Raw genomic sequence first — 21,002 nt, forward strand, 5'->3', positions numbered from 1 at the left:
TTTATAACCTGACAATCTACTAAATTCTGTTAGTACTGTCCCTTTTTTCTTGCTAAGTTGTTCTACTCTGCTTCTAGTAATAAGAGGAGGTAAGACACTCTTTCAGCTGCAAAGAACTAGGGAATAATTTTATTTTTTGATTTTGTTTTCATTAAATAATGCGATGCTTTTCTTGTGATAGGCCATGGAACAGATCAATAGCTGCACAGCTCTACAGCATCTCGATTTATCAGACAATAACATATCCCAGATAGGTGATCTATCTAAATTGGTATCCTTGAAAGTAAGTATGTTTTCTATGTTATTTGTGAAGTTTTATAGCAAAATACCAAGAGAACGTAATCTCATTGACCAAAAATTAGCCTGCCGTGTATGAACAGATTGCTTGCTTTATGCTAAGAATTATGGGCTGGGCACGGTGGGTCATGCCTGTAATCCCAGCACTTTGGAAGGCTGAGGTGAGTGGATGGCTTGAGCTCAGAAGTTCAAGACCAGCCTGGGCAAGATGACAAAGCCCCATTTCTACTAAAAATACAAAAAATTAGTGGGGCATAGTGTTGTTAGCCTGTAGTCCCAGCTACTCAGCTGAAGCAGGATTAGATGAGCCCAGGAGGTGGAGGTTGTGGTGACCCGAGATTGGGTCATAGCACTCTAGCCTGGGCAACAGAGTGAGACTCAGTGTCAAAAAAAAAAGAAATTATGTTAGAATACCAGAAATTAAGTATGAAACTTTTTGTTGTTAGTTCTATAACTGATTTATTTTATGTTAAACTGGTCATTGTAGTTAAGGTTAATTTTATTTACCATTCTCTGAACGTGATGGAATTCCCTCTATGCCCAACCAACCAATGCTAGTAGCTTTCGTTACTATATATACATAATGTTTGGTGAGGTTGAGATTAGTCATTCCTGAATTTGAGTCTGTCTGTATTTTTTTTGAAACAAACAGTCTTGCTGTGTCACCCAGGCTGGAGTGTAGTAGTAGAATCTCACTCGACCTCCCAGGCTCAAGTGATCCTTTTACCTCAGCCTTCCCAGTAGCTAGGACCATAGGCATGTGTACATCACCACACCCAGCTAATTTTTTGAGTGTTTGTAGAGATGAGATCTTTTTTTTTTTCTTTTAGATGGAGTTCTGCTCTGTCACCCGAGCTGGAGTGCAGTGGTACAATCTTGGCTCGCTGCAGCCTCTGCCTCCTGCGTTCAAGTGATGCTTCTGCCTCAGCCTCCCGAGTAGCTGGGATTATAGGCGCCCACCACCACACCTGGCTAATTTTTTGTATTTTTAGTAGAGGCAGGGTTCATCACATTGACCAGGCTGATCTTGAACTCCTGACCTCACATGATCCTCCTGCCTTGGCCTCCCAAAGTGTTTTGATTAGAAGCCTGAGCCACTGCACCTGGCCAGAGATGAGATCTTACTGTGTTGTCTAGACTGGTCTCAAACTTGTGGAATCAAGCAGCCTTTCTGCCTCAGCCTCTCAAAGTGTTAGGATTACAGGCGTGAGCCACTGAGCTGACCAAGTCTGTTTTTTTTTTTTTTTTTTTTTTGAAACAGAGTCTTGCTCTGTCACCCAAACTGGAGTGCAGTGGTGCAATCTCAGCTCACTGCAATCTCTGCCTCTCAGGTTCAAGCGATTCTCCTGCCTCAGCTTCCCGAGTAGCTGGGGCTACAGGTGCATATCACCACGCCCAGCTAATTTTTGTATTTTTAGTAGAGATGGCATTTCACCATGTTGGCTAGGGTGGTCTTGAATTCCTGACCTTGTTATCTACCTGCCTTGGCCTCCTAAAATGTTGGGATTACAGACTTGAGCCACGGCGCTCGGTCCTAAGTCTGTTTTTTTTTTTTTTTTTTTTTTTGCATTCAGGATTGCTGTTTTTAAAGTAATAGGTGTTAGTTAATTGTCAAAATTAATTTCACTTAAAAAAAACATGTAGCATATAGCACTTTTTATGGAGGGGAATGTATCATGCAGTCAAATAAGTAACAGTTGAAATCACAGTCTTGAAAAACATATGTAGGACGTTTTAAATATAGTTGCCTCACTGTATATTATTAGCATCAGATAGCATCAGATATATTCATTAAGCCCTAGAAGCAGTATCTTAGTTCAGTTTTTCCCAGACTTTAGCAGAAATCATTTTTAGCAATAATTATTCTAAACAATTTGATGTAGCCAGATACTGTTCTGATAGATGCTTAGAGAATTCAAATGAACCAAAGATGATTGAATTTTTTTTTTTTTTTCTGGAATAGAAGCCTGTTTATCTGATCAGAATCCTGGGTGTTCAGTTTTGGGTTTATTCTTGGTTGTTGCTGACTTAATATGAATCAGCTTTATCTGCAAGTAACACATTCTACCTTCCCCTGGTTTTTAGTTACCTAGAGAATACAGTTGCAATTATGGTTGTAGGTTATCACTCTCTTTTTTGGAAAATTTGCTTTATATGTGGTTTTAATGACTTTTTTTTTTTTTTTTTAATTTGAGACACCAGAGTCTTGCTGTCACCCAGGCTCAAGTGCAGTGGTGCAGTCATGGCTTATTGTAGCCTCGACCTCTTGGGCTCAAGCGATCCTCCTACCTCAGCACCCCCAGTAGCTGGAACTACGGGTGCACCCCATCATGCCTGGCTAATATTTTGATTTTTAGTAGAGACCAGGTCTCACTATGTTGCCCAGGCCAGTCTCAAACTCCTGGGCTCAAGCAATCCTCCCTCCTTGGCCTCACAAAATGCTGGGATTACAATGCAAGTGGGTGGCATGAGCCACCACTTGTGGCCTCTATTTTGATATTTTAAAAGAAAATGAACAAGTGTGTTAGAAATTGCTCAGTGTCTCATAACTTAAATCTCACAGCATGCCTAGTTGCTATGCGAAGCATATGTTTTTGGACAAGTCTTTAAAATATCGTTAGGATGTTGATATGAAAGCAGAGTTGGACCAGAAGATCATCAAGGACCCTTGTAGCATTAACAGTCTTTGATTTGTGTGTGATGAGAAATAAAATAAAGTAGATTCCTTTATTCTTATATGTACCACTTTGGTGTTGTCACAATAGGCCAATTTATTTGTAATCTTTTCATTTGTAATTCATACTGTTTTTACTTTCAAGACCCTGCTTTTACATGGAAACATCATCACCTCTCTTAGAATGGCACCTGCTTACCTACCCAGAAGTCTTGCTATACTTTCTTTGGCAGAAAATGAAATCCGAGACTTAAATGAGGTAAAATTTGAGGGTATTTTGTGAGATTCAGGAAGTTGGAAAGCCTAGGAAAGACACAGGAAAGAGTTGTGAGCTTACTTTTAGACTGTGAGCATCTTGGAAGAAACTGCCATTCAGATGAAACGCTTGACTCTAGATGATCGTTTTTTTTTTTTCCACTTTTCCTTAGTGTCAGTGGGTTATTAAGGTCTAATTTCCTTTGTAAAGCTGTAATTATCATTCCACTGGGAGGCAACTGATGGTAGAGGGACATCTACGTTATAAGGATTTATAAGACTCCCTGTCCACATTTCCTGGCTGCTGTGATGTTTTTAAAATAGGGTTATTTCTGCTAGAAAACAGTGCTGATACTCGCCAAGGGATTTCGTGCAGCAGGGACAGATGGCTGTATTGTTGAAACTTTGGAAGTCAATGGACACTTGTCACTTTTCAGAACAAGAGGAAAATTATCACATTCTCAAATGCTGCCAAAGATGTGTAATCAGTGGAAACCTTGTGCTTGACACTGAATAGTCCTTTTGTTCAACAAAAATATCTTTTGTTCCAGATCTCTTTTTTGGCATCCTTAACTGAATTGGAACAGTTGTCGATTATGAACAATCCTTGTGTGATGGCAACACCATCCATCCCAGGATTTGACTATCGGCCGTACATCGTCAGCTGGTGCTTAAACCTCAGAGTCCTAGATGGATATGTGATTTCTCAGAAGGAAAGGTGAACATGCCCTCTTTAACATCACAAATGTTACTGAAAAGACCATTTCTAGTTTACTACAGATTAATAGAGTATTTCTTAAAATGTGCATTTAGAAATCAAGAGTATTAGTGCAGTCATATAGCAGACTATGTGCTGGTCATTTAGGATTTTTTGTCATTTCCAAAAAAGGATAAGAAATAAATATTGGCCTGGTGCAGTGGCTAATGCCAGTAATCCTTGTGCTTTGGAAAGCCGAGGCAGGAGGATCACTTGAGCCCAGGAGTTTGAGACCAGCCTGGGCAACATAGGGAGAATGCATCTCTAAAAAAGAAAAATTAGCTGGGCATGGTGGTACACACCTATAGTCCTAGCTGCTTAGGAAGCTGAGGTGGGAGGGTTGCTTGAGCCCAGGAATTTAATGTTAACAGTGAGCTATGGTTGTATCATTGCACTCTACCTTGGGTGACAGAGTGAGACTCTGTCTCTGAAAAAAAAAAAAAAGAAATCTTGGCCCCAGAGGTTGGAGCTAGTAGTCTTAGTGCCCTACATACAACAATTTGATTTCTAAAAATTCTTTTGTTAATCAGTTGTTTGGAGCTTGGAACACTTTTGCTTAAAACCATCATGTTATAGATCCTGTGTAGGATCTCAGATCAGTCTCGCAAAAGCTTGTAATATATTAATCTTTCACATATATAGGGGCTGTATTTTTTTTTTTTCATTTTATTTTCTATTTATCTTCCAGCCCCAAATGTCATGTAAGGGCAGTATTAGTAACATCATAGAATTCTCCAAATACCCATTATAATGATAACTCTGGGAAAATGCAGAGTTTTAATTTGGAACTAGTAGCAGACATGGTGATTGGTCCACCTCTCCTTTTTTCTTTTTTTGAGCTGGAGTTTCACTCTTGTTGCCCAAGCTGGAGTGCAATGGCGCGATCTCCGCTCATTGCAACCTCCACCTCCCAGGTTCAAGCGATTCTCCTGCCTCAGCCTCCTAAGAAGCTGGAATTACAGGCATGTGTCACCACGCCCAGCTACTTTTGTATTTTCAGTAGAGACAGGGTTTCTCCATGTTGTTTAAGCTGGTCTCGAACTCCTGACCTCAGGTGATCCACCCACCTTAGCCTCCTGAAGTGTTGGGATTACAGGTGTGAGCCACCGCACCTGGCCAGGTCCTCCCCTTCTTATACCTGTGAGGCAGCAGAAGCAAGATTTCCCCTATCTGTAGATCATTAATAGTTTCTGTGGCTTGGAGCTGGGATCCCCGCAGAATGGAGTCTTCTGGATCCTGCTGGATCCTGGTACATGATCAGTGGAATGAGAGCTTTAGGGGAGGTAAGGAACTAGGATATGGGAAGGAGGGAGTGGAATTGGGATAGTGAGAGTTGAGATGACTTTATTCTCTCTACTATGCTTCATTTCACTTTTTCCTCTCAGTATGTACATACATGCATTATGGACTCAACACATACATTCTCCGTCACCTTTTTTTGTTCTTCTCTACTACAGACAGTAGTTATTTCAGGAGTTTCCTGATGGAAGGATGGGTGGTAGATTACAGAGTGTGTCTCCCTTCTCTGTCTCTCTGCTGTTTTGCATAGTTTCTGAGTAAAGCAGGGGGCCGTGAGGAATAGCAGCCAAGAGCTAGATAGTGGTGGTGCTGGTGTAGGGTGAGGGACATATGTCAGGTCTAGTTTGCCTACCAGAAAGGGTGGCTTTTTTTTTTCCTGCTGTTAATGTTGCTCTGAGAATAAACCTTATTTTGTTTCAAACTGTGACTAGTTCTAGATCTGGAATATGGGTTTACTTGGATAATCCTCTCTACAGTTGTTGACTTTTTCTATTGGAGTAGTACTGGCAACATTTTCATGTCTGAGAAGCAGCATGGTGATGTGGGCAGAGATAAAGGGTTTGGTGTAAAGAGAGACCCACAAAGAGAGGTGAGACCTGGTTACGAGAGACAGGGGAAAGCTTCACTTTTTTCTCTGCTATCTATTAACTGTGTGGCTTTGTCAAGTTCCTTAGGGCTTTTCTGAGCCTAAGTTTCCTCATCTGTAAAATGTGAATAGTAGTACTACCTAGCTTTCATGGATGTTAGGATTAAGGATGATGTATAGAACATAGGACTGGTCATATAGTAGGTGCTTAATAAATGGTATTATTTTATAAGGATAGAGACTAAAGGTTGAAGAGTTTGTTGAAACTAAAGAGAGTGTTAAAGGAGGCAGAAAATATTTGTTGATTGGATAAATAATGATAAAAAAGTCTGTGTTTCTATACTGTGGAAATGGTTTTATTCCAAGTGACTTTAAAGTGAATTTGAATCGGCCGGGCATGGTGGCTCAAGCCTGTAATCCCAGCACTTTGGGAGGCCAAGACGGGCGGATCACGAGGTCAGGAGATCGAGACCATCCTGGCTAACACGGTGAAACCCCGTCTCTACTAAAAAATACAAAAAACACTAGCCGGGCGAGGTGGCGGGCGCCTGTAGTCCCAGCTACTACGGAGGCTGAGGCAGGAGAATGGCGTGAACCCGGGAGGCGGAGCTTGCAGTGAGCTGAGATCCGGCCACTGCACTGCAACCTGGGCAACAGAGCGAGACTCCGTCTCAAAAAAAAAAAAAAAAAGTGAATTTGATTATTTTCTGAGCTTTCTCCATAATGCTTTGCAAACATTTAATTTCAGAGACTTCAGGAGATAGGGAAGAATGGGCTCCCACCTGGGGTAGCCTCTCTCTCTGGGGTCGTCCAGCACTAAAGAAGTGTTGGGGGGTGGCTGGCAAGATGGCTGAATAGCAATAGCTCTGGTCTGCAGCTTCCAGCAAGATCAGCGCAGAAGGCGGGTGATTTATACATTTCCAACTGAGGTACCGGCTCATCTCATTGGGACTGGCTAGACAGTGGTGCAGCCCACAGAGGGTGAGCAGAAGCAGGGTGTGGCGTTGCATCACCTGGGAAGCACAAGGGGTCAGGGAGCTCCTGCCCCTACCCAGGGGAATCTGTGAGGGACTGTGCTGGGAGGAACAGTGTAGTCTGGCCCAGATGCTAGGCTTTTCCCATGGTCTTCGCAACCCTGCACACCAGGTGCCTGTGCCGCTGGGGCCCTGGGTTTCAAGCACAAAAGTGGGCGGCTGTTGGGCAGAGACCAAGCTAGCCCTACGAGTTTTTTTTTCATACCCCACTGGTGCCTGGAACACCAGTGAGAAAGAACCATTCACTTCTCTGGAAAGGGGGCTGAAGCTAGGGAACCAAGTGGTCTAGTGCAGCGGATCCCACCCCCACAGAGCCCAGCAAGCTAAGATACACAGGGATGAAATTCTTGCTGCCAGTATAGCAGTCTGAAGTTGGCCTGGGATGCTCGAGCTTGCTGGGGGAGGGGCATGTGTCTTTACTGAGGCTTGAATAGGTGGTTTTCCCCTCACAGTGTAAACAAAACCTCCTGCAAGTTCAAACTGGGCAGAGCCCACCGCAGCTCAGCAAAGCTGCTGTAGCTGGACTGCCTCTTTAGATTCCTCCTCTCTGGGCAGAACATCTCTGAAAGAAAGGCAGTAGGCCCAGTCAGGGGCTTATAGAGAAAACTCCCCATCTCCCAGGGACAGAGTACCTGGGGGAAGGGGCAGCTGTGGGCGTAGCTTCAGCAGGCTTAAACATTCCTGCCTCCTGGCTCTGAAGAGAGCAGTGGATCTCCCAGCACAGCACTTCAGCTCTGCTAAGGGACAGATTGCCTCCTCAGGTGGGTCCCTGATCCCCGTGCCTCCTGACTGGGAGACATCTCCCAGCAAAGGTTGACAGACACCTCATATTGGAGAGCTCCGGCTGGCATTTGGTGGGTGCCCCTCTAGGATGAAGCTTCCAGAGGAAGGAACAGGCAGCAGTCTTTGCTGTTCTGCAGGCTCCGCTGGTGATAGCCAGGAAAACAGGGTCTGTAGTGGATGTCCAGCAAACTCCAGTAGACCTGCAGCAGAGGGGCATGACTATTAGAAGGAAAACTAACAAACAGAAAGGAATAGCATCAGCATCAACGAAAAGGAAGTCCCCACAAAAACCCCATCTGAAGGTCACCAACATCAAAGACCAGTGGTAGATAAATCCACGAAGATGAGGAAAAACCAGCGCAAAAAGCCTGGAAATTCCAAAAACCAGAATGCTGCTTCTCCCCCAAAGGATCACAACTCCTTGCCAGCAAAAGAACAAAACTGGATGGAGAGTGAGTTTCATGAATTGACAGAAGTAGGCTTCAGAAGGTGGGTAATAACAAACTCTGCCAAGCTACAGGAGCGTGTTCTAACCCAATGCAAGGAAGCTAAGAACCTTGAAAAAAGGTTAGAGGAATTGCTAACTAGAGTAACCAGTTTAGAGAAGAACATAAATGACCTGATGGAGCTGCAAAACACAGCACGAGAACTTTGTGACGCATACACAAGTATCGTTAGTTGAATTGGTCAAGAGGAAGAAAGTATATCAGAGATTGAAGATCAACTTAATGAAATAAAGCATGAAGACAAGATGAGAGAAAAAAGGATGAAAAGGAACGAACAAAGCCTCCAAGAAATATGGGATTATATGAAAAGACCAAACTTACATTTGATTGGTGTATCTGAAAGTGACAGGGAGAATGGAGCCAAGTTAGAAAACATTCTTCAGGATGTTATCCAGGAGAACGTCCCCAACCTAGCAAGACAGGTCAACATTCACATTCAGGAAATACAGAGAACACCACAAAGATACTCCTTGAGAAGAGCAACCCCAAGACACATAATCGTCAGATTTGCCAAGGTTGAAATGAAGGAAAAAATGTTAAGAACCAGTGAGTAAAGTCGGGTTATAAAGGGAAGCCCATCAGACTTAACAGCATATCTCTCTGCAGAAACCCCACAAGCCAGAAGAGAGTGGGGGCCAATATTCAACATTCTTGGAAGAATTTTCAACCCAGAATTTCATATCCAGCCAAACTAAGCTTCATAAGTGAAGGAGAAATAAAATCCTTTATAGCAAGCAAATGCTGCAAGATTTTGTTACCACCAGGCCTGCCTTACAAGAGACCCTGAAGGAAGCACTAAACATGGAAAGGAAAAACCGGTACCAGCCACTGCAAAAACATACCAAATTGTAAAGACCATGAACACTACGAAGAAACTGCATCAATGAACGGGCAAAATAACCAGTGAATATCATAATGACAGGATCAAATTCACACACAACAATATTAACCTTAAATGTAAATGGGCTACTAGCCCCAGTTAAAAGACACAGACTGGCAAATTCGATAAAGAATCAAGAATCATTGGTGTGCTGCACTCAGGAGACGCATCTCATGTGTAAAGACACACATAGATTCAAAGGGATGGAGGAGGAATATTTACCAAACAAATGGAAAGCAAAAAAAAAAAAAAAACCAAAAAAGCAGGGGTTACAATCCTAGTCTCTGATAAAACCGACTTTAAACCAACAAGTATCAAAAAGACAAGGGCATTACATAATGGTAAAGGGATCAATGGAACAAGAAGAGTTAACTATCCTAAATTTATTTGCACCCAATACAGGAGCACCCAGATTCATAAAGCAAGTTCTTGGATACCTACAAAGAGACTTAGACTCCCACACAAAAATAGTGGGAAGCTTTAACACCCCACTGTCAAAATTAGATCAATAAGACAGAAAATTAACAAAGATATTTAGGACTTGAACTCAGCTCTGGACCAAGCAGACCTAATAGATATCTACAGAACTCTCCACACCAAATCAATAGAATATACATTCTTCTCAACACCACATCACACTTACTCTAAAATTGACTGCATAATTGGAAATAAAACATTCTTCAGCAAATGCAAAAGAACAGAAATCATAACAGTCTCTCAGACCACAGTGCAATCAAATTAGAACTCAAGATTAAGAAACTCACTCAAAACCACACAACTACATGGAAACTGAACAACCTGCTCCTGAATACTACTGGGTACATAATGAAATTAAGGCAGAAATAAGTTTTTTGAAACCAATGAGAACAAAGACACAACATCCCAGAATCTCTGGTACACATTTAAAGCAGTGTGTAGAGGGAAATTTATAGCACCAAATGCCCACAGGAGAAAGCAGGGAAGATATAAAATCAACACTGTAACATCACAATTAAAAGAACTAGAGAAGGAAGAGCAAACAAATTCAAAGCTAGCAGAAAGCAAAAAATAACAAAGATCAGAGCAGAACTGAAGGAGATAGACAAGAAAAACCCTTCAAAAAAATCAATGAATTCAGGAACTAGTTTTTTGAAAAGATCAACAAAATAGACAGACTGCTAGCAAGACTAATAAGAGAGAAGAATCAAATAGACATAATAAAAAATGATAAAGAGCATATCACCATTGATCCCACAGAAATACAAACTACCATCAGAGAATAAACACCTCTACACAAATAAACTAGAAAATCTAGAAGAAATCGATACATTCCTGGACACATAGACCCTCCCAAGACTAAACCAGGAAGAAGTCAGAGCCCTGAATAGACGAATAACAAGTGCTGATATTGAGGCAATAATTAATAGCCTACCAACCAAAAAAAGCGTAGGACCAGATGGATTCACAGCTGAGTTCTACCAGAGGTGCAAAGAGGAGCTGGTACTATTCCTTTTGAAACTATTCCAAACAATAGAAAAGGAGAGACTCCTCCCTAACTCATTTATGAGGCCAGCAACATCCTGATACTAAAACCTGGCAGAGACACACACAAAAAAGAAAATTTCAGACCAGTATCCCTGATGAATATTAACGCAGAAGTCCTCAATAAAATACTGACTGACCGAATCCAGCAGCACATGAAAAAGCTTATCCACCATGATCAAGTTGGCTTCATCCCTGAGATGCAAGGCTGGTTCAACATAACGCAAATCAATAAATGTAATCCATCACATAAACAACCAGTGACAAAAACCACATGATTATCTCAATAGTTGAAGAAAAGTCTGTTGATAAAATTCAACACCCCTGGCGGGGCACAGTGGCTCACACCTGTAATCCTAGCACTTTGGGAGGCCAAGGTGGGTGGATCATGAGGTCAGGAGTTAAAGACCAGCCTGGCCAAAATGGTGAAACGCCATCTCTACTAAAAATGTAAAAATTAGCCAGACGTAGTGGTGGGCACTTGTAATCCCAGCTACTCAGGAGGCTGAGGCAGAGAATTGCTTGAACCCGGGAAGTGGAGGTTGCAGTGAGCCGAGATCAAGCCACTGCACTCCAGCCTGAGCGACAGAGCAAGACTCCATCTAAAAAAAATTCAACACCCTTTCATGCTAGAAACTCTCAATAAACTAGGTAGTGATTGAACGTATCTCAAAATAATAAGAGCTATTTATGACAAACCCACAGCCAATATCATGCTGAATGGGCAAAAGCTGGAAACATTCCCTTTGAAAACTGTCACAAGACAAGGATGCCCTCTCTTACCACTCGATTCAGCATAGTATTGGAAGTTTTGGCCAAGGCAATCAGGCAAGAGAAACAAATAAAGGGTATTCAGATAGGAAGAGAGGAAGTCAAATTGTGTTTGCAGATGACATGATTGTATATTTGGAAAACCCCATCGTTCCAGCCCAAAATCTCCTTGAGCTGATAAGCAATTTCAGCAGTGTCTCAGGATACAAAATCAATGTGCAAATATCATAAGCATTCCCATACACCAATAATAGACAAACAGAGAGCCAAATCATGAGTGAACTTCCATTCACAATTGCTACAAAGAGACTAAAATACCTAGGAATACAACTTACAAGGGATGTGAAGGACTTCTTCAAGGAGAACTACAAACCAGTGCTCAAGGAAATAAGAGAGGACACAAACAAATGGAAAAACATTCCATGCTCATGGATAGGAAGAATCAACATTGTGAAAATGGCCGTACTGCCCAAAGTAATATATAGATTCAGTGCTATCCCCATGAAGCTACCATTGACTATTTATTTTTTTGAGATGGAGTTTCACTCTTGTTGCCCAGGCTGGAGTGCAATGGCACAATCTTGGCTCACTACAACCTCCACCTCCTGGGTTCAAGTGATTCTCCTGCCTCAGCCTCCCTAGTAGCTGGGATTACAGGCATGCGCCACTACGCCTGGCTAATTTTGTATTTTTAGTAGAGATGGGGTTTCTCCATGTTGGTCAGGCTGGTCTGGAACTCCCAACCTCATGTGATCTGCCCGCCTCGACCTCCCAAAGTGCTGGGATTATAGGCGTGAGCCACCATGCCCGGCCGGAGTTTTCAGTTTTTAAAGTCTGCCCATCTTGGATGTTATTTGCTAAGAACCCCCAGGTTAAAGTTCTCCATTTTGAAATGTATCCTAGATTCTTTGATAACGTCCTGTAGCGAGATCTTGATTTGAGTGTATGTGTCACCCAAAAGAGTAATTTGAGCAGTAACCAAACCTTGTGGTGCTTTGGCTGAGCCGTTTCTCAGAGTTAAGCACACCTGTGGAGAGACGAGCATCTTCGTGTGGCACCTCAGTGTTTGGAGTTCTTTCCGAATGTGTTTAGATCTGTTTTACTATTGACAGGACCTTGCACAAAGCTATAACTCTATTGCTTAGTTGGAGATCTTATGGGAGCAAAACCTTGGAGAAAGTTAATATTCCTTTTTAAAATTATTTAAGTTGAAATTCCTAGTGCTAGATATTTTTCTTCTTAATTTTTAGAGATAGGGTCTCGCATTGTTGTCTAGGCTGGAGTGCAGCGACGAGATCACAGCTTACTGCAGCCTCAACCTCCCAGGCTCAAACGATTCTTCTGCTTCAGCCTCCCGAGTAGCTGGGAATACAGATGCTGCCATCAAAAAAACATTAGCCTAATTTTTAAAACTTTTTTGTAGAGATGGGTTCTTGCTATGTTGCCCAGTCAGGTCTGGAACTCCTGGGCTCATCGGATCCTCCTGCCTCAGCCTCCCAAAGTGCAGGGATTACAGATACAAGCCACTACACCTAGCCAATACTCTTTTTTAAAAGGGATATTTCAAATACATAGGAAGTTAGAATAACATAATGAACATCAGTGTACCCACCGTGCAGCTTCAACAATTGTCAATATTTTACCGGTCTTGTTTCATTCCACGTTTTTTGTTGGAGTATTTTTAAAGCAAATGTCAGATATCCTTTTATTCAGTACTCCTTTTTTTTGGGAGACAGAGTTTCGCTCTTGTTGCCCAGGCTGGAGTGCAGTGGTGCTATCTCGGCTCACTGCAACCTCTGCCTCCTTGCTTCAAGCAATTCTCCTGCCTCTGCCTCCCTAGTAGCTGGGATTACTTTTTTTTTTTTTTTTTTAAGACACAAAGCAGGTTGTTTTAAGTTCCCTTTCTTGATAGTTGTTACTTCTTGTTTTAAGTAAATAGTTCCTTCACTTTCAAGAGTGGAATCATCATCCAATGACTTGAAATTAATATGTTAGAGGCCAGGCATGGTGGCTTATGCCTGTAATCTTAGTGCCTGGGAAGGTCAATGCAGGAGGATAACTTGAAGTCAGCAGTTCAAGACCAGACTGGGCAACATAGTGAGGTCCCATCTCTAAAAAAAATAAATAAATAAATAAAAAATGAAAAAATTAGCTGGGTATGGTGGTGCATACCTGTAGTTTCAGCTACTTGGGAGGCTGAGGTGGGAGGATTGAGTGAGCCCAACAGTTTGAGGCTGCAGTGAACCATGATAGTGCCATTGCATTCCAGCCTGGGTGGCAGAGAGACCTTGTCTCAAAAAAAAAAAAAAAGATTAATATATTAGAGCTGAATGAGTCTTAATTTTGTTTTTTGTTTTTTAATTGAAAATGGTATTTTAATTGACAGGGAGGTTTTTTTTATTTTGTTTTTTTCCTAGGATTTAATATAATTTGTGTAGGCATATCTTTATTGATGAATTCATGTGAAGCAAAGTGGAAAAACATCTTATAGCAGTTGACAATCTACAGTTTGTGTTTTTTTCCCCACAAAAACTGGAATATTCAAGCTCGAGCCCTTTCCTCTAGTCTCTTAGTTTCGCTTTTCTGTCTTCCCATGGTATCATCTGTAACTTAGAAATATTGCTTGCTGGGAAATACTAAAGTTGGTGATTGTCTTCTACTCTGGACCTATTTTTGTACAACCTTTCAACAAGCCATTTGTTTGGCAGGAGAATGTATGGAAACTTAGAGCGGATTTCACGAAGATTCTAAATGATTTTGATTTAGTCCACAGGGATATTTCCATGGAAGGAATGCTTCTTTTTTTTTTTTTTTTTTGAGAAGGAGTCTCGCTCTGTCGCCCAGGCTGTAGTGCAGTGGCGCCATCTTGGCTCACTGCAAGCTCCGCCTCCCGGGTTCACGCCATTCTCCTGCCTCAGCCTCCTGAGTAACTGGGACTACAGGTGCCCGCAACCACACCCAGCTAATTTTTTTGTGTTTTTAGTAGAGACGGGGTTTCACTGTGTTAGTCAGGATGGTCTCAATCTCTTGACCTTGTGATACATCCACCTCAGCCTCCCGAAGTGCTGGGATTATAGGTGTGAGCCACTGCGCCCGACCCATGGAAGGAATACTTATAATTATTTTTATTAAATAAACTGAACTTTTTTTTTTTTTTTTTTTAAAGAAAACAGAGTCTTGCTTTGTTGTCCAGGCTGGCTTCAAACTCCTGGGCTCAAGCAATCCTCCACCGGCCCTACAAAGTGCTGGGATTACAAGTGTGCGCCACCACACCCGGCCCTTGCTTCATCTTATACCTTCACTCACTCTCCCTTCTATACTATTTTGAAGCCAATCTCAGATTAGATATCATTTCACCTGTTAGTATTTCAGTATATGTCTCTAAAAGAGAAGAACTCTTAAGGAAACAACCACAATGCTATTATCACATCAAAAAAAATTTAACAAAGTGCCCTAATATCAGATATTCAGTGCTTACATTTTCAGTCCTTATAAATGAATTTTGTAGTTTAGAAACAGAATTCAAATAAGGCTTTATGTCACAATTGGTTGATATATTTCTTAAGTTTCTTTCTTCTCTGTTTAGCATCTTAAAGCAGCAATATATTATTATGGCATGCTCTGTAGGTTGGCTGTGCTGACTGAGTGGTTCTTCCTTGGGGCCTCCTGGGCTTGCACTCAGATCACAGATGGGGCTAGAGTCATCTGAAGGCTTAACTTGGCTAGATGTCCAAGATGACTCTCTTGAATCTCTCAATCTATCTCTCTCTCTTCTCTTTTATTTTCCTTGCTTTCTTTTCTCTCGCTCTCCCTTGCTTTTCTTTTTTTCTTTTGGTTGTAGTTGAAGAAGTCAGAGTATTTGTCCTATAGAGTTTCCCATTATCTGCTCATTTTGCCAGCTATGTCCGTGTGTCCTTTGACATGTTCCTCTCTCCTGTATTTTCTGTAAATTGGATATGGATGTTTGCTCAGATTCAGGTTTTTTTTTTTTTTTTTTGAGGGGAGGACCATAAGGTTGGTGCAAAAGTGATTGGAGTTTTTACTTAGTGGGTTCTGTTGGGAGGCATACAGGGTCTAGTTTTCTCTTGTGTTATTAGTAGCTATTAATGATCAATGCCTAAATCTGCTAATTCATTAAGGGTTGCAAAATGGTGACATTCTATCATTCTTTTTTTTATTAGTTGGAATACTATGAAGTAACTATCTGGTTACGCATTGGCATAGTTTGTGTAGGAAAGATAGAATTAATAAAGAGTTGGTGGTTCACTAGTATCCTCTAACTGTGACCAGTTCACTTTTTGTTTGTTTTTTTGTCTTTTTGGTTTTTTTTAGAGATGAGGGTCTTGCTATGTTGCCCAGGCTAGAGTGCAGTGACTGTTGACAGGTATGATTATAGAGCACTATAGCCTCAGACACCTGACCTCAAGTGATCCTCCCACTCCAACCTCCTGAGTAGCTGAGATTACACATGCCACCATGCCCGGCTAGTTGTTTTTTTCTTTTAACTGTCATTATGAACTAATGGATTTAAATGCAGTGCATCTATTTAGGCATTTCAGTGTGACAGAGTGAATGGAGAGAATACTCATTGCTTCCTTGAAAATGATTTAAAAATATTTGGGACCATTAGTCCAAGCTCAATGGAAGTGCCCCTAAGCAAGAAAAAGGGGTTAAAACATTGTTAGAATGAGGAATATGAGTCAGAATGGTAGATTAAAAAAAAATTGAGTGAATTTTATTTATGAAAAACATCCAGTGGTGTTATAAAGGTAAGTTAAGAAGGAAGATCATTGTTGCCTGACAATGTATATTGACTATTCTCGTGCCCTCTCCTCTTCTTTATGTTCCTCAATTCCAGCTTGAAAGCTGAATGGCTCTATAGTCAAGGCAAAGGGAGAGCATATCGGCCTGGCCAGCACATCCAGCTTGTCCAATATCTGGCTACAGTCTGCCCCCTCACTTCTACACTAGGTCTTCAAACTGCAGAGGATGCCAAACTAGAGAAGATTCTGAGCAAACAGAGGTGAACACGTTTATTTCTAACAACTGATGAATTCACAAGTTAAAATACCTCTGAGTCTTTGCTATGGTGATAGTAAGCCTGAGGCAAGTGCTGTGGTCCACATTTCTGGACACTCAGTCCCCTTGTCACTGCAGCAATTTCTGTAGGGAAGCTGAATCGTGCACTGCAAACAGCCAACAATCTGGCATGGGGGAATACAGGATTTTTATGTTTGTTTTTTGTTTTAAAGACAGAGTCTTGGTCTCTTGGTCTGTGAGTAAAGCAGCGCAAAGATAGGTCACTGCAGCTGCAACTACACGTACATGCAACCGTGCTTGGCTAATTTTTTGTAGAGATGAGGTCTCACTTTGTTCCTCAGGCTGATTTTAAACTCTTGGCTTCAAGCAGTTCTCCTGCTTCAGCTTCCTAAAGTGCTAGGATTACAGGTATGAGCTACTATACCAGGAAACGGGATGGGATTTTTAAAAAATATATTTGTTCTTTTTTTTTTTTTTTTTCTTAAGACATAGTGTCGCTCTGTTGCCCAGGCTGGAGTGCTGTGGTGTGATCTCGGCTCACTGCAACCTCCACCTCCCGGTTCAAACGATTATTGTGTCTCAGCCTTCTTAATAGCTGGGATTACAGGCATGTGCCACCATACCTAGCTAATTTTTTATTTTTAGTAGAGGTGGTTTTTCGCCAGGTTAGCCAGGCTGGTCTTGGACTCCTAATCTCAGGTGATCTGCCCGCCTTGGCCTCCCAAAGTGCTGGGATTACAGTCATGAGCTACTGTGTCTGCCCTTGGCCCGCCCCCCCCCCCCCCTTTTTTTTTTTTTTTTGAGGCAGGGGCTCACTTTGTCACCCAGGTTGGAGTGCAGTGGTGGTCTCAGCTCCCTGCATCCTCAGTCTCAGCTCCCTGCATCCTCAGTCTCAGCTCCCTGCGTCCTCAGTCTCCTGGGCTCAATTGATCCTCCCTCTTCAGACCCCCAAGTAGCTGGGACTATAGGCATGCACTACCATGCCCTGGCTCATTTTTTATATTTTTTGTAGAGACGGGGTTTCATCATGTTGCCCAGGCTGATCTTGAACTCCTGAGCTCCAGTGATTCACCTGCCTTGGCCTCCTAAAGTGCTGAGATTACAGGTGCGCGCCACCATGCCCGACCTACTTGTTCCTTAATGTAGGTGTTTCTTGTGGGTTTTTGGATACTTAAGAGGTGTATCTGCCTTCAAAGGTACAGTGAAAAAAAGAGAAAAAGTATTGCCAGAAGCATTTTTTTTTTTTTTTTTTTTTTTTTGAGACAGAGTCTCATTCTGTCACCCAGGCTGGAGTGCAGTGGCCGGATCTCAGCTCACTGCAAGCTCTGCCTTCTGGGTTTACGCCATTCTCCTGCCTCAGCCTCCCGAGTAGCTGGGACTACAGGCGCCCGCCACATCGCCCGGCTAGTTTTTTGTATTTTTTAGTAGAGACGGGGTTTCACTGTGTTAGCCAGGATGGTCTCGATCTCCTGACCTCGTGATCCGCCCGTCTCAGCCTCCCAAAGTGCTGGGATTACAGGCTTGAGCCACCGCGCCCGGCCCAGAAGCATTTAATATTTACTTTCTTTATCAGAGATCCTGCCTTTAAATGTTTTTGTATGTGTATATGTGTGCATAGGAGGGTATCTGTCTTTGCAATTACAAAATAAGTTTCTTAACCTTCTCTATGCAGTGCTTTCAAATGAGGATTTATAATTTGGCAGTAATTAAAAGTACCTACTTTGAGAACTTGTAAACTTCTGCCTTTTTGACATTGTTACTTAGGAAGCAGAAAATCTTTCTTTTTTTGGTTTGTGTTAAATCAGAACAGATGTTATTGATATTTAGGTTTCACCAGAGGCAGTTGATGAACCAAAGCCAAAATGAAGAGTTGTCTCCTCTTGTTCCTGTTGAAACAAGGGCATCCCTTATTCCTGAGCATTCAAGCCCTGTTCAAGATTGCCAGATATCCCAGGAAAGTGGTAAGAAATTAATTTATCTCTGATCCCTTTTCTCCAAGTTGTTTAATTTTCCTGGCATCATAAAGCAGAAAAAGGTGCATATTTTCATAATTTTTTGTTAGTTTGCTAACTTCAGTAATCATTTAGATCTTATACATATCTATGTATATACACACCTATATATGTATGTATATTATAGCTGCTATATTTCTAATTTTAAGAAACATTTCAAGGACTGCTACCTTTTGTATAGACCTGATGCTTTGATGAATATTCTAATTATCACAAGAATTCATTTTCTTAAAAATGTTTGGTCTGATGTTTTAGGCATATTGGAAGAAATCACTGGGGATTTTTTCGCATTTTACTCTATTTCAAGGAATAGATTTCATTAAAGGGACATAACTAAAATGTAAATATTTAGTGGTTTAAATGATACTCTGTTGATTCTTCTAGAACCCGTCATTCAAGTCAATTCTTGGGTTGGGATAAGCAGTAATGATGATCAGTTATTTGCGGTTAAGAATAATTTTCCAGCCTCTGTACATACTACAAGATATTCTCGAAATGATCTGCACCTGGAAGACATACAGACAGATGAGGACAAGTTAAACTGTAGTCTTCTCTCTTCAGAGTCTACTTTTATGCCAGTTGCATCAGGACTATCGCCACTATCGCCTACAGTTGAGCTGAGACTGCAGGGCATTAACTTGGGCCTAGAAGATGATGGTGTTGCAGATGAATCTGTGAAAGGGCTGGAAAGCCAGGTGTTGGATAAGGAAGAGGAAAAGCCTTTATGGGCTGCAAATGAGAATTCTGTTCCAATGATGAGAAGTGAAATCAATACAGAGGTAAATGAGAAGGCTGGACTATTACCTTGTTCTGAGCCAACAATAATCAGCGCTATCTTGAAGGATGATAACCACAGTCTTACATTTTTTCCTGAGTCAGCTGGACAGAAACAACCAGACATAAAGAAACCAGAAAATACACAACCAGAAAATAAAGAAACCATATCTCAAGCAACTTCAGAGAAAGTTCCCATGATTTTAACCCAGAGATCTGTTGTTTTGGGACAAGACAAAGTTGCCCTTCAGAAATTAAATGATGCAGCCACCAAGCTTCAGGCCTGTTGGCGGGGATTTTATGCCAGGAACTACAACCCTCAAGCCAAAGATGTGCGTTACGAAATCCGGCTACGCAGAATGCAAGAGCACATTGTCTGCTTAACTGATGAAATAAGGAGGTGGGTCAGAAGTCCTTTCGATGTACTGTTTTGCTGGTTTGAGGGTGTTAGATTCTTACAGTTGATTCAGAACACTGTGCGTCTGTGATTATAACACTTTTCATACCATGTAGCCACTGTTGGTTTGGTTGTCTCCTACAGTGTACTGAAAGCATCTGGAGAGCAGAGACCATCTGTTCTGTCTGCTGCATCTCCATCCCCAGCAAAGGACTTGATACATAGATGCAGTGTAGTGGTACATGTTCAATGAACGTGAGTTTTATAGGGATCTGTAATTCTAAACATAGAAAGGTACAGAAAACATTGAAAAACTAAGTATAAAAATGAGAAAATGATGAAGTCTACATGGAATTCAGTACATGACATAAAAATTAATAGCAGGGATTCGGAAGGGGCTAAAATTCTATAGGACTACAATAGGATTATTCCTTAATCCCATGGCTCATATGTTTTACTGACTGCTAACCCAGGAAAGTTAGGATTTCATTAATATTGCGACTAGTAATATTTATTGGTATTATCAGGTAGAAGAGGAAGAGGCAGCAAAGGATACTGAGAAAGGGCAGCCAGAGTGGTAGGAAAACTAGGAGAGTTCCACCTTCAACAGGAGAAACTGTTTCAGGAGAGATCGGAGGTGCCATAGAGAGGACACAGGCATTAGACTTGGCAGTTGGAGACTATTGGTGACTGTATTGGTGATTCTCCAGACTATCCTCAGGTTGGGTGATTTGCTAAAAGGACTCACAGAACTTGGGAAAATATTATTCTGCTCGTCATTATAGTTCGTTACAGCAAAAGGATACAGATTAGAACCAGTAAAGAAAAAAGGTGCCTAGGGCAGAGTCCAGGAGAGATGAGGTGCAAGTTTCCAGTTGTTCTCTCCCAGTGTTGTACAGACAGGGCTTAATTCTCTCAGCAATGATATATGATAACACATATGAAGTATTGCCAACTGGCAAAAGTTACCTCATCTTTGATGTCCAGGGTTTTTATTGTGGGCCAATCACATAGGTAATGAGTACCCATGTAACTGATCTTAACTATTTAGACCTCAGGCCACTTAGAGGTCACACTGATAACTCCGTGGCTCAGGACCCCAGGTGAACACAACAGATGTTGACTAGAAATCATTGATTGCCTAAACTACCTAATGTGGACCAAGACCCCAGGTGTATAAAGATATTCTATTTCAGTCAGGATATTCCAAGGGCTTGGAGATCATCTCCCAGGAGTCAGTCAAGGACCAGTCTTCTTATCTTTGCAATGTACAGTGTTTGAACATCCCAGTCCTGCTGAGTTAACTCTTTACTGCACAATGACCTTCCCAAGAGCAGCTTCAGTGGTGTAGGGGGATGAAGGCCATTTTGGAATGGGTTGAATAGTGAATAAGAGGTAAAGAGTTTGAAGGATGAG

At 41.7% G+C, this 21,002-nt stretch overlaps 1 protein-coding gene across 5 annotated transcripts in view; it reads left to right on the forward strand.

The window, feature by feature from the left end:
- Positions 1–21,002, forward strand: part of CEP97 (centrosomal protein 97) — a 66,771-nt gene that overhangs the window by 34,827 nt on the left and 10,942 nt on the right. For 3 of the 5 annotated variants that reach the window (XM_017955088.3, XM_009199354.4, XM_017955087.3), the window contains 6 exons: positions 182–283; positions 3,117–3,230; positions 3,778–3,944; positions 16,222–16,386; positions 18,231–18,364; positions 18,800–19,589. In XM_017955088.3, coding sequence (XP_017810577.2) covers positions 182–283; positions 3,117–3,230; positions 3,778–3,944; positions 16,222–16,386; positions 18,231–18,364; positions 18,800–19,589 — 1,472 coding nt within the window. The remainder of the gene's footprint in view (positions 1–181; positions 284–3,116; positions 3,231–3,777; positions 3,945–16,221; positions 16,387–18,230; positions 18,365–18,799; positions 19,590–21,002) is intronic. The other 2 variants (XM_017955090.3, XM_017955089.3) reach the window with 2 other exon arrangements.

This window comes from Papio anubis, chromosome 2, assembly GCF_008728515.1.
Source record: "Papio anubis isolate 15944 chromosome 2, Panubis1.0, whole genome shotgun sequence".
In the NCBI taxonomy this organism is placed as follows: Eukaryota; Metazoa; Chordata; class Mammalia; order Primates; family Cercopithecidae; genus Papio; species Papio anubis.